The following is a 13,401-nucleotide window of genomic DNA, read 5'->3' as shown; positions in this document are numbered from 1 at the left end:
GAATAAGCATATTTCCCAAAATGTTGAACTATTCTTTAAAAAAGAGTCCACAGAGTCAGGCACCAATTTTTATGTTGATGGATCAACTTTATGATTTATGCTCTGACTTCCAGCCTAGGGAGATAGTTGTCAGCATGAAAAAATTGTTTCCACTTTCCCCGAAAGGTTTAAAGCCGTTGTGAGCCGGTGCATGCGGAAACAAAAGCTGACTCAGGGCTGAAAAGGAGAAAAGAGAGGACAAAGAGTGTCAGGAGGAGTCTGCAGACAGGGCGGAGGGTCTGCTCCTAAGACGCTGTAGACATAGCATCAGGCCACACAGAGGCCTCCTTGTCTACAAACACAACCTGTTGCAACTCACTCAAGAGCATAGTATGCAGGGAATGCTAAAAGGATTAACGCACAGCCACTTGAGATAATGTGAAAAATGAGACGCGATGTGGTGGAGGTGGCCAACAACAAGTCAAGGACAAGACGCCGTCACAACACTGATTCAGTCGACCATTACCCTTTAAGAAGATTAGGCAACACATCACAGTCACGGCCATTTCTAAACATCCTTTTACCTTTCTCCAGTTTTTCTAATTGAACATAACATAAAAATATATATATTTTAATACACTACTGAATGCTACAATATTTCGAACCATTATTTATGAATAAAAACAATTTCTTTCTGCTATATACCATAATAGGTGCAGACTGAGTTTAGATACTGTAATGTAAGAAAATCACAACAGATACAGTAAAGAAAATGACACACACATACATTTCTTCATTTGTGTTTATTTGCTGTGTACATCATACACAAACCTCTTTGGAATAAAATCAAAATGAAATAAAAAAGGAGATTCAGAAGTTACGGAGCCACTTTGTAAACATGCAACCAAATGGTTTTTTATCAGGGTTTTTATTAAAACAAAACTCAACAAAAAAAGTCCAGTCTGAAGGAGTTTCAGGAGTGTGCCATGCTCATGATGAATACAGGAAAAAGAAAACATATCAAGGCTGCAAATACTTGTGTTCATTTATCACATGTACAAATATAACGTGCCCTTAGTTTCAGTAATACTCAGTCTAACCTCCACATACCTCGGCAGACCCCCAGTTCATATTTCAGTGGCATCCTCCAGGCCAAGCAATGGAAATGACCTTTCATTGAGATAAAGTGACAATCACTGAAGGATGGATGAAGTGAGGTAGGATCTGTGGTTATCAGAGAGAGGAGGGCAGCTTATCCTCCCCTGCTTGTTTTATGATGGGAGACAGGCTGACGGAGCCAGCTGGGGAGGTTCAACATCTGTAAACTGCCAGATGCTCAAAGTGACATCGTACAGCACTTGGCAGTAAGGGTCTGACGACTTTAGCTACTTTACTTTTGGAGGTGAATATATTATTTTAGGTTTTTCTTCATTCTTATTTTTTTTTGTGAGATTTAAACCCTCAGTTTGAACATATTTGCCTGCCACAGTCCAGTTTTGCTCCTACAGAGTTGACCATTAACAGGCTGTCTCTCCCTTGCAGCTCTAGAGCTTACACAGCTGTGGGCACTTTACAGGCATGAAGCATTAGCTGTGGTAATCAATGACTGTGTCACAAGTGATTATTGGACAGTGTTTACTATGTGAGAATTGGTTGGAAAATGAGCTGAAAATTATGCAATCTACTGGCCAGACATGGCTCTTCATCCTCCACGATGCAGGTGCTCCTTTGAATCCAGCTCAGTGTTTAACGTTATATGAGATGAATCTCTGTACAGACCCAAAGTTATATCTCTATCTTTCATTTCCTCTCTCCCTGTCCAGTTCAGTGCATTAACAACCCCACAGGGGTGCCTCGCATGTTTGTTCCAACGCCTGCGTTTAAGGAGTAAAAAAAAAAAGAAAAAAAAGCAACACACAAACTAAACTGGGACAGATCCGAATGAGGTACTCATGGTTCACTTCACACTCACACAACAGTTTTCCAGTTTAGAAAAAAAAATCATAGCTTAGTGGTTTTCCATTTTAAATTAGTCATTAAGGGAAAGTGTTGGTGTCAAGGACACTAAACTGTGTCCGCTGTGTCATGACAGACATACACTTATGTGCCTTGTCAGGGGTCACAGGGGCTGAGTTCAGATCAGGTCTGAATCAGAGTTGTTTCAATAGCTGAATGGAAGATACAAGTGAAGAAGACGGCAATGTCCACTCCACACACTCACACACTCATACAGATACAAAAACATTTAGCAGGGAGAAATGGTTCCATTCGCCAGTAAGGTCAATCTATACCCACACAATACTTCCATAGGCTCTATAAATACAACATATCAGTTTGACAAGAGATAACTAGATGCAGTCATTGTCCCCTCGCTTGAAGAAACAGTCTCTTTGGAGTCGGGAGGAACAAGGGACTGAGGATAACTATGTGCCACGGATGCTAACCCCAAGTGCAGACATTAGCAGCTAAAACAAACCCTAAGCTCAGCCGCTTTGACTTGCATTGCACCTTGTGGCTCAAAAACAGAACCAAGTCCTATTTTTTTCTTCTATGTTGCATTGTAGCAACACAGCTAGCTTCTCACAGCCCATTCTGAATGATGTTGAAGTTCGAGTGAAAATTCAGTGACAATTCAATGCTTTGACTTTTGGTTTGTGGTGCATTTCAGCAGCATATTTCTTCACAAAGGGTAAAGGTCAAACGCGTGTTTCACTAGAAATTAACACCTGCAGATTCTCAGCTGTCCGTGGCACATGCTATCTTGTCCTTATATTAAACTGTAGACTCTTTGGGTCCCTCTCGAGCAGCGTTCTTACACCCGTAAAGCCACTTGATGACACGAGCGTTTCTCTCGATGATTGACACCCCAGTGGGAAGCTGATCAGCCAGCTCCTCCTGAAACAGGCCGTCTCCTGAGTGTCGGGAGAACTCGCTAGGTTCTGAGCCGCCGCAGCCGTCCCCGCCCACGCTGCGGAGGGCCAATGAGAGTGTGTCTATGGAGCTGGCCCCAGAGAGGAAATTCTCCCGACCCAGACGCTCTATCATGTCCATATCCAGCCCACAGAAGTCAAAGAAATGCTCCTGCTCTGATAATGCTACAGAGCAGCGCAGACGCAGGTCTGACTTGGAGCGATGCAACTGCCCAAACTTCCGTCTGGGTGGTGGTGGTGGTGACGCCCGCTTCCACGGGTCATTCTCATCATCATGGTTACTTGAGTGGTTTCCATTGGTGATACCATTGCTAACGCCATCGCTGGTGCCATTTGTAAATCCATCCTTCGTCCGTTCAGGCGTGCAGCTCAACCCGGGACTAGGGATTGACCTCGGGCTGCGTTCGTGGTCAGTTTTACTTGACCTCCTGCTCCCTGGTCCACCATCCACAGTGTCTTTGTCATTGGTCCATGACATGCGGGAGTCTCCATCCCGTGATGGTGCTTTTTCTTCACCGATGACCATCTTCTGAATCCTGCCTTCACCTCCGCTACTCTTTTCCCTCATGGAGCCCTGAAAGAGGCGGCGGACAAAACTGTACCCCTTTACTTCCATGTTATTGTTCTCTCCCACCGCTGCACCACTTGGGCTCTTGCACTCTTTCTTTTGCCGGTAGATGACGAGGGAGTCAGGCCTCAACATGCGTTTACCTGTGCTTCTTCTGAGTATAGGAGCACTGTGCGGCGCTACTAAGGTGTTAATTCCAGGCGTCCTGGGGCTCGGAGGCATTACATTGTTCACATTGCTCCTGTTATGTGCCTCAATATCAACAGAAGTCCGTCTGTTCTCCTTTCTGGAGTCATCATTTTCATTCTCGTCTCGCGAAGTGAAGGATCCAGAGAGTGTAGAGAAGGGGGTGTTGGATGAACGACGTAGGGGAAGATGAGGGGTCAGGCTGCCGGGGATGGCAACAGCTCGTCGAGGCTGCGGTGGCGGGGTGGCACAGGGAACCAGTACAGGCTCCTGTTTGGTGTTGATCACCTGCTGGCTCTTAACATATTTGGCTTTGTCCGCCTCCAGTCTCTCCACTGCGCTGATTGAGCGACCTTGGCCACCGCCATCTATCTGCCTGCGCAGGTAGTCTGGACCCTTGTTGAGGAGCCTCAGAGGAGAGGGGGATCCAATTGGTGTTAGAGGCTTCATATTGGCTCACCAGGCTGGGAAAGGCATCCAAACTGCAGCCTCTCAATGACTCACAGTTTCCCCAAGAGAGCTGTTGTTGGCCCTGTTAAGGTTTCAAAACTAATGAGGGTGTCTGGCAGCTCTCATTCCAGTTCTCACAGCTCTTGAATCTTCATTTAGGGGTAATAGATAAGTAGCAATTCATGAGACCACACAGTCCAAGTTTGTTGTATCGTTCTCTATAGATAGCATACAGTCTCTTTGTTGGGCAGTGTTAGAGCAAATTGATATCTCTATCCAGTATTTACACAGGCATTTGGATAGGAAGGCAGGGCACAGGGAAGTGCTTTTTTTTGTCAGCCAAAAGCACTCCCAAATGAGACGCTCCCTGCCCACAGCGCAGCAGAAATAGCATGTAGGGTGCACTTTGAAAGGGTTACTTTTTCCTCCCCCGCTTTTTCCTCTCTCTTTTTTTTTTTAATCTCCCAACAACACCCTTCACTGTTGATCTTTTCAGTGACGGCTGCGCGAAGAAATTAGATATAATGGCCTCAAATATTTGCTTTGTGCAAGCTGTCAAGGGACACTGGGTCAAGACTTTTATTGTTTGGCGCCCGTCGTGGTTGAGGTGACCTGTGGGTGGCCGGCACCGAGGCACTTGGATTGTTGATGGACAGATAGGGGAGATGCAGATCTTGTCCTTGTCCTCACCTCACCTGGGTTGACCCCTGAAAAGAGACACAGACAGAAATCGGTTTTAGTTGGAAGTGCTATTCTCCAGGGCCGGCAGCAGAGACCAGATGGCAGGGAGAACAGAGGTCCCTACAGCTCAGCTCAGATTGTACTTATTTAAAGCTGGAGGGAGTTGCATGTCTGGAGCGGGCAGCAATGCAGAGATGTCATGTATACACATTTAATGACCCTCTAACTTAGATATATATTAAATGCAATATGCATGCTACTTTTAGACATGTAGCCGACACTCCTATCTAAGTCAACAGTCAATGAGTAAACAGGTAAGGTGTTCATACAGGCTATGGTAGCATGTATGAACCAGCAACAACCACTAAACAATGTGATTCTCCTTTAACATAAACACAGTATTCTGAGCTGTTGCATAAATTTCAACACAGAAATCCAGTTTCCATGTGCAAGAATCAAACATTTCATTTTAGTGTGAGATACAGTAAATGTTGTCAAGCCACTATCACAGCATCCTGAAAATGGTGGATGAAAGAAAAATGGATATAGCACTGTTTGTTGTCCAGACAGGGTGACGAAAAATATCTGCCTCCATCCGTTTTCTGCACAGGAAGTTGAAATGAACTTAAGCTTTTTTCGGGACAGACACCATCGATTTGAGCCGTTGTGTTGGGTTTGCTTGGAAATAAATGGCAGCAAATACCTGTATGACTGATTACTGCAGAAACCTGGCAAGCGGAGAAAGCATGTTTTTCTGCTACAAGCAAACCACCTCTGCACCAATCCTCCTGCCTGTCCACTGACATGACAGGACACCATCTCTAGGGGCAGAAATCCTCAATTTTCTGACAGATGAGTGTAGCTGACCTCTTTAAAGTTTTACACCACTGACAGCCAGACTGAGGCTGTGGCAATTTAACCAGCCTCCAGTGCTGCTTAAGTAAGCCAATACACTTCTAAGCTAATAACTCTTTCATAGTCACACTTAAACAGCTTGTTCTTCAAATTAACAAGCCACTACAAAAGTTAAATGACACTTTAAACCGACTATAAGGCATGAGGCTGTGAAATCGACTGTCAACTTTCCCACTTATGTTGCGCTCTGTGAAGACGTCTTTTATGTTTTCACACTATATGAAGATTTGGGAGGGGGGAGGAGGCTGCACCCGAGGAGTATTTATAGCTTGAAAACACCCCAGCCGAGTTATCATGTGTCTCTGTATGTGTGCATGTATGTGTGTATATGCATGTGGTCATGGGTATATTTGTGTATCTGCTCTAATTTTAACATGAGGCAATAAGAGGCTTCCCTGTAAATGAAAGAGAACCCTACGTACAGTTAGCCTGCAAATAGTCAAGACACCCTTTTCATGTGCAAAAAAAAGCAGTGAGTGTCTGCCATGTGCAAGCTGTGCAGACGAAGAGCACATCTTTACAACCTGAGGCTGTTATAAATACCCAGAGGCACAGGTGGTGCCTGTTTTTCGTTCACCTCCCTTCAAAATATATGAAGAGTCCATCTGGAGAGATAAATGTTCCTTATTCTGTGCTAGACGCCAGGATGGTGTGATATTGTTGTGCTTATCGTTCCCTCAGGTCTGCTTCAAGTGTTATCAAATGCTATTTTAGCTTTTCCTTCACATGAGGTAAAAACAATGAACAACCTCTTTTGGCAGGAAAAGGGATCCACGTCTCATCAGTTAGGACGAACCCTATGCACCCCTGTGCACACGTCTTCCGTCTTACATGCTGACATGCTCCTGATTTAGAAGATAGTAAACAAATGGTTGAGTGAGATGCAACTCAGGTCATGAGGAGTCACATTTAAACCAAAGAAAACATGACTTTATGCATTTCACCCCACTAACACTCACAGTGTGAATTAAACAAAAGGAGACTGTATTACTCTCAAAGGAAAACTTGGATTCTTCTTAAATCATTTAGTCTCATATTCTCACTTATTCCCAAAAGTAGGACTTATTTTCTTAAAATGAGAAATATTCTGCAGCTATTGAGATCATGTCACATGGTCCCAGTGCAGATTCCTGACACGTAAAAGAATTCTCTTGCTCTTGTTTAGCATTCAATAACAGATTAAATGAAAAGTTAAGACAGAAGAGAGATGATGGTCTCTGTTGAGCTGTGTTCTTACAGCAAAGACAATGTTAAATCAAGCTTAATAATAATAATAATTTATAACATTTAAAAAAGTTGAATGTTTCAGCAAATTTCTTTTTATATCATTACATTACTTACAATAGAGACGTAATCAACAGTGAATGCAACACTAATCAATTCCGAAAATGCTTTCCATTTTTCTCCTATCTAGTCGACCTCTACTACCACTAAATACTTCTAAAACTAATCACTAAACTACTCCTGACACTTCAGAAGGTGACCTCTCATTTCACTTCATCCAGCCACTGCACCCCCTCACAGAGCCGGCCCGTCAAATGGTATACGACTATAAATTCACTAAGGATCGGGGGCAACAGCCAGCCACTTAGTTTTTCCAGATGTCGGGCTGTCGGGAAAGTCGACCATTGTTTAGGTAGACTCGCGGGAAAATGTCTCACAACAGGTGTGGAGGTGGAAGAAAGGGCTCGAAGTGGGTATAAAACAAGAAAAATGGGCAGAAAATGAGGAGGAAGTTGGAAGAGGGGGTTACGGTGTATAGGCTGGGGTTATAGGGTATTTGTTAGACACCTTTCTTCCGGAACAATCTGTTCCCCATCTGGGTCCAAAATGGAAAAGTGGCAGGCTAATGCTATTGAAGCGTTAAAGGAGATTATCGCCATGGGAGCCTAAACAAAGTCATTAATCCTGATGTTAGCTTTCCATTGAGGGGGATGGGGGTAAAGTATGCAAAATCATATGAGGCAAACAGGGGACAATATCTATGGATATAGCTACTGCTAATCCCCGCTCACCCAACAGTCATATCCTTGAAATACATAACAACATGGGATATATGTGTATTTGCCCTGTTCTGATGTATCTCCGTCGCTCTACTCTTGATGCTAGTGTGCATTCATTGAATCTGATGTCAAGTTGAAAGAAAACCAGCCACTTTCAGAGGTTATCTATTGCTGCAAGCGCTATCTCACAAAGGTTAGATTTGAAAATACACACACACTGACACACACACACAGGGTGAACCAGTGACTCAATTTGGGATTTGCGTGAGAACAATAGCCACCATTAGGTCCATTGACCATAATGAGCCAAATTAGTACCCAGCACCTTCTCCTGTGATCCGGCGGGTTGTGAAAAGCGTGAGACGGCTGGAGAGTCTCTCTTGTTTTTCACAGTCTCCTTTGTTTCTCACTGTAGGTTGTCATTAACCTCTAAACCCTTCCCTTCTTTCTCATCTCTATAGTGAACCCCGCACACACACGCACCTTCTCCTTCCTAACGCTACTTAACCTTGTGTCTCACTCCCCTACACTCCCCTTCCCACCCTTCGTCTCTCTGCATCTCCTGTATATGCCACAGGGCCTCCTCACCCTCTCATTTCCCTCCCTACTCTATCACTCTCTTCCTGTGTACACCCTGTGTGTCTATCCTCTCTCTCTATCTTGCTCCATTTACTGTTACTCCCAGTATCTGAGTGCAATCTTCGAAAGGTTTTGTCTAGCTTGGAACATCACACATTTGTGTTACTTTTCCTAATAAGATGCTTTATTCATCAGAATCAGCTGTGTGCTGACGCTGTTAGTAACCTACCACCAAGGGGACCCAAGATAAATATGAAGGGTAACAATATAATTAACAAAATTGGACAGAAAAAGAAAACATTTCTGCCTGAAAAATAATTGCAAACATCACCCTTTTGTTAAACTGGTCAGGATCAGAAAACAAAAACATTGAGTGTGTTCCAGTGTCTGAGCCGTCTCCCAAAAGGCAGATCCTCTGACACACTCAAAGTTTCTTTTTAAACTTTTTAACTATTTTTTATGTTTTTGTTGTTTGTTAGTCAATTAGCCAGTTGCAGTGATCTGCGCACTATGTCATCATTTGTTTTCATCTGTTTTTCCTCTGCAGCTGTGAAATCAGCAAATACACATGTAACAGCGTTGAGAGTTTAGTAAGCACTAAACAAACTGGTTCACACTGGGTGTCGCCGGAAGACATCTAAAGGCAAAAAATGATACCCAATGTATCATTTCGAATAGCGTTAAACCTGCACAGTTTTGAACGCTCCCTCTTCTAAGGGATTAATGTTACACATAAAAAGTGATAGAAGTAGTTGTGTAAAGAATAAATAAGATTATGTATATGGTGGGACCGCCTATGGTCAGTGTGGGAAATTGCATTACGTGTGATTACAAACTCAACATTTGAGCCTGTAACCTGTTCAAATTAAAAGTCCTCTAGCGTTTCAGTGGGTAGAAACCCTTTATTTCTTAACAGGGTTTTACTGCTGTGCTGACGTGCTGCAGGGAGTTGTCTCATTTCCCTCCCTCTCTCCTGCTCTCTCTGCTCGGTGTGTCTCATGTTTAGTTACTCCTCCGCCTCCTTTAGTAATACTGATACATGTAATGAACGTAGTTTATTTGCCGCAATGGAGATGAGGGTCAGTGAGTTGGAAGTGCAGCTTCCGAACTGCTGGGAAACCAGAGTGGCTAGGTGACTCCCCGTAGCAAGAGGCGTAGCCCTTAGCCCCCTGTTGGCATCCACACGCGGCCCAGCCATGTACCAGGTTTATACCCACTTTGTTTGAAAAAAAAAGTCTCTAAATCTAGCGACAAATGCGCTAAGTTGGCAACACTGCAGGCTGTAAACACCTCCCTAACAGCACCTGTTTGCGCCAGAGAGTCCAACTCAGTCATGTGGCATTCGGCCAATGGTGAAAATATGATCAGTCAGTCAGCGACATTCTCCATTATAAAGATAGATATAGAAAAAATAAAGAATAAAGAAAGATAAAAACAATAGCTCAGGAGATACTTTCTCACCTCTGCACTTCCAGCCAGTCGCTGCGTGAAATGGCCGCGTTTGTCGCATTTTATGTTTCAAGAAGTTCCCTCAGAAGCAGACTGCTGCTTTTCTAACTGGCTTGACGTGAACCTTATTACAATAAGCATTCATGGCCGGTCTCTGGCTATTGTGTACAGCATGTACAACATGATCAACTAGTTAACATTAACATGGGTAAACTTTCAAAGAAACTAGTGAAACCGGCAAACATCTAATTCCTAAAGTGATCTCTGGGACATTAAGGCCAAAAGCACCAAAAATGTCACCAAAATGCAAAGAGTAACCAACTCTAGGTTTCCCAGATCTCTATGTGAAGTCTGTGACCCCTCTCACACACCTTCCATCTCTCTGTTCTTTAATAAAACTCCTCTGTCTGTCTCTCTGGCCGCTCTCCTCCTTTCTTCCCACCCCCGTGTCCTCTCTGTGAAGCGGATGGCCCAGCCTGCAGGGGGAGGCTTAACAAGGCGCCCCCATACAGCTAAAGAGGAACCAGATGTTTTGTGTCATGCTACATCAAGATGCTCAGACAGCCCTGACACAGACCTGTCATGGGAAGGGACCATGTACTTCAATTTTTCTTTTAATCAACAACATTGTTTGGGGCTACTTGCGTTTGACCCATGTGAGAACATGCAGGTCGTGTTCAAGTTTTGTTATTGATTATAACGTCACGTATCGCATATCTGAGAGTTCTGCTTATTTTACTGGGGGGGGGGGATCCAGGAAGTACTTGTTTGCTTCAGGACAGAAGAACTTCATCTGGACATATTCGAAGAAAGTCCAGCTCGCCTTGGATCAGGTTAAAGGAAGTTCCACTGCGAATGATGTATTCACTGAGGTAAACACAAGATAAGAGGTTACTAAATTCACAAAGACCATCTTTGAAGCTCTGGGGAATGCATTCAGCACGTTTACCTGTCACATTAATCTTTGGACAGAGGAGATGCATCTGCTGCCATCAAGGAACCAACTGGCCATCTTTAACGTCTGTCCTCTCTCTCTCTCTGTCATCTTGCATTTCTCGCTTTCTACATACTAACATCTGGCACCACTATTAAGGACGACACCGACTAACAATCATCACTAATGGACTGCAATGTCTGAATGTTCAAACGTTAACCGAAGCTCATTCAAAGGTGTCAGGACGAAGCATCTGTACACATCGATTCTCTACAGTGTGAATACAAAGCATCTGCCACTAATGAGCCACGATTCATGACTTTTTGTCCGGTTCCAGCACAGACACAGACCTCAAGAAGTCTCTTAGGGGGCTGGGCGAAGAAAAAGGAGGTGTCTTCTTCTATCCCCTGAACAAAGAGGAACCGGCCTTCTTTTGCATTATTAATGGTTCGACAACAATGGTCCTCGTCCAGGTCTACAGATAAATCTTGACCTGGTTCCTCTGGCTCATTAGTCAGGGAGGGAAAAGGACAAATAACATGATGACAATAAAATGTAAGAGCTGCAGCCACGGGACACATAGACTACTGTCCCCTCAAAGACAAAGCCTGGTAGCGAATTGTAAATCCTATCACCATTGTGAGGCCTTCAGCACCATTAGCTGCTTGATCTACGGTTAGAGGCTACCTTGGAGCTTTCTCCACATTCATGTGGCGCAGCAGTGGGCCACCTGGGACGACTTAAGGGACTCCACCACCCCCCGACTTGAATAGATCTCCACCCAAACCGTAAAATGGACAAGATGGGCTCCTTTTGTCATTCAAAGCAAATGATCGCAGGGACAGCTGAGGACTGGAGCCACAAACCAAAGCAGCCAGGTCTGTGCAGACTTTTAGAGGACAGTGATAAGATATGTGCCGTACCACTCAGGGACGTGCTGAGTGTACGTGTGAGTACATGTCAATATTAGCTAAAGATGAAGGTCAAGAGTGAAATGAGTGACGTCGACAAAAGCAGCAAATACATTCTACTTAAAATGACCAAAAACACAGAGTAAGTCAGACCAAAAGCTCATAAGCTGGCTAATAAAAGATTATTAGCCAATTAGTTGATATAAATATATATATATATATATATATATATATATATATAGATATAAAAATAACAAAACATTAAAGTAAAAATTGTTGAAACTAAGTTACCAACACAACTAATAGCAAAACCCCTGTTACAATCCAATTAACTGAGAAAATAATCAAAACAATTATCATGATGTGATTTAGTCCATCTACAACAGCCATTATAATGCAGGTCAGGTCTTTATCAGCACTGAAACACCCATGCAGTGCTAACACAGATAAAGTCTAGTGAGATAACACGATCACTTTTATTCTTGCTTGCTTTTATCAAGAGGCTGGTCTAGTTCCTTTTTCTTCTCAGCTAAGAGCTCAGGAAGAGAGCTGCTGCAGCTGATAACCGAACAGCACTGACCTATAAAGTTTTATCAGTTGCTATTTACTTTTTTAACAAAAGTTTTTTGTTTTTTTTTAAAGCAAAAAACAACTGCAAACAATCTTTGCTTATGAGAGTGTGGACTCAAACAGTCCAAAACTAAATAAACTATCTTAAAGTCAGTTTTTAGATCATGATGATTATCATGTTAGTTCCAACTTCAGCTTAAATTTTGAAATGAGATGATCAGATCCACCAGGTGCACTGCAGCAGGAAACTTAAGAATCCACTCTGTAACAGATCTGTAAAAGAGAGACACCTCGAACCAGCCTCCAAGTCCAGGAATGTTAAGCCCGCCTGCAATACCTCACTGTCGATGAGTGAACTATTGAAGGGTTAACACTCATACACTTGGAGGTGACAGCCACCATGACGGAGACGATACCTGGATGTTCAGAACTGTGAGAAAATTGTATAACTAAAGCCAAACACAGAGATAATGAAGCCAACGATCCAGCAAGACACTGAAGGGAGATCATTTGTATGTGTGTGTGTGTGTGTGTGTGTGTGTGTGTGTGTGTGTGTGCAGTAGGGCTGCTCCACCTTCTCTCCTAGTCCATTTATTTGTCACATTTGTGATCGGTTAATAAGTGGTTCTTATTGTTTATTCTGTGAGGAATAACCAGTTAGTGATTGGACATTACAAGCATCACAGTACTATTAACCAAAACGCTTTAGTCTTTGCTGACAATTCTGTTTTAAACTTTTCAATGCGATGGTTGAAATTCAAGTATTTCACGTGCTGTTTTTTGGACTTGCTAGAAGACAATACTAGAGAAACATTTGGTCAAAAAAAGAGACTGGTCATAGTGTGCAGTGTTTCATCCAGTGTGGATCTGTGTGTGTGTGTGTGTGTGTGTGTGTGTGTGTGTGTGTGGGAGGAGACTTTGTGGTGAAAGAAGGGTGTATGCAAGAGAAAGAGAGTCGGGTTTAAACACCAAGCGTCCAGATCTGGGCTACATCAGGCAGACATCCCAGCTCTGGACGGCGTAGTTTTGTAAATTATGACCGCTGTTGCTGCTGCTGCCTCAACATGCCAGCCTGGCTTATGTGACCAGCAGTACAAACCACAGTGACCTACTGAGTTTCTGCAGCCCCGCTGTGGACTGGGAATGCACGATGCAACTCAGGGTAACACAGATCCCCCCACTGAAAAAAAAAAAAGAAAAAAAGAAAAAGGCCTGTCCTGAGGCTGTTTATACAGTATGGTACAGA

The 13,401-nt window shown here is 43.4% G+C and overlaps 1 protein-coding gene across 1 annotated transcript in view; it reads right to left on the bottom strand.

Moving 5' to 3' along the window:
• Positions 1-763: 763 nt before the first annotated feature.
• fam110d (family with sequence similarity 110 member D) overlaps positions 764-13,401 on the bottom strand; it is a 19,698-nt gene continuing 7,060 nt past the window's right edge. The window contains exon 2 of the mRNA XM_023401802.2: positions 764-4,820. Within this exon, the coding sequence (XP_023257570.1) occupies positions 2,752-4,113 (1,362 nt within the window). The 5' untranslated portion in view covers positions 4,114-4,820 and the 3' untranslated portion in view covers positions 764-2,751. The remainder of the gene's footprint in view (positions 4,821-13,401) is intronic.

This window comes from Seriola lalandi, unplaced genomic scaffold (assembly GCF_002814215.2).
Source record: "Seriola lalandi dorsalis isolate HSWRI2012SDOR001 ecotype SW California unplaced genomic scaffold, Sedor1 jcf7180002053771, whole genome shotgun sequence".
Taxonomy (NCBI): Eukaryota; Metazoa; Chordata; class Actinopteri; order Carangiformes; family Carangidae; genus Seriola; species Seriola lalandi.
Note: the sequence above shows the minus strand (reverse complement) of the source record. Positions and strands in the feature narration are given on the sequence as shown.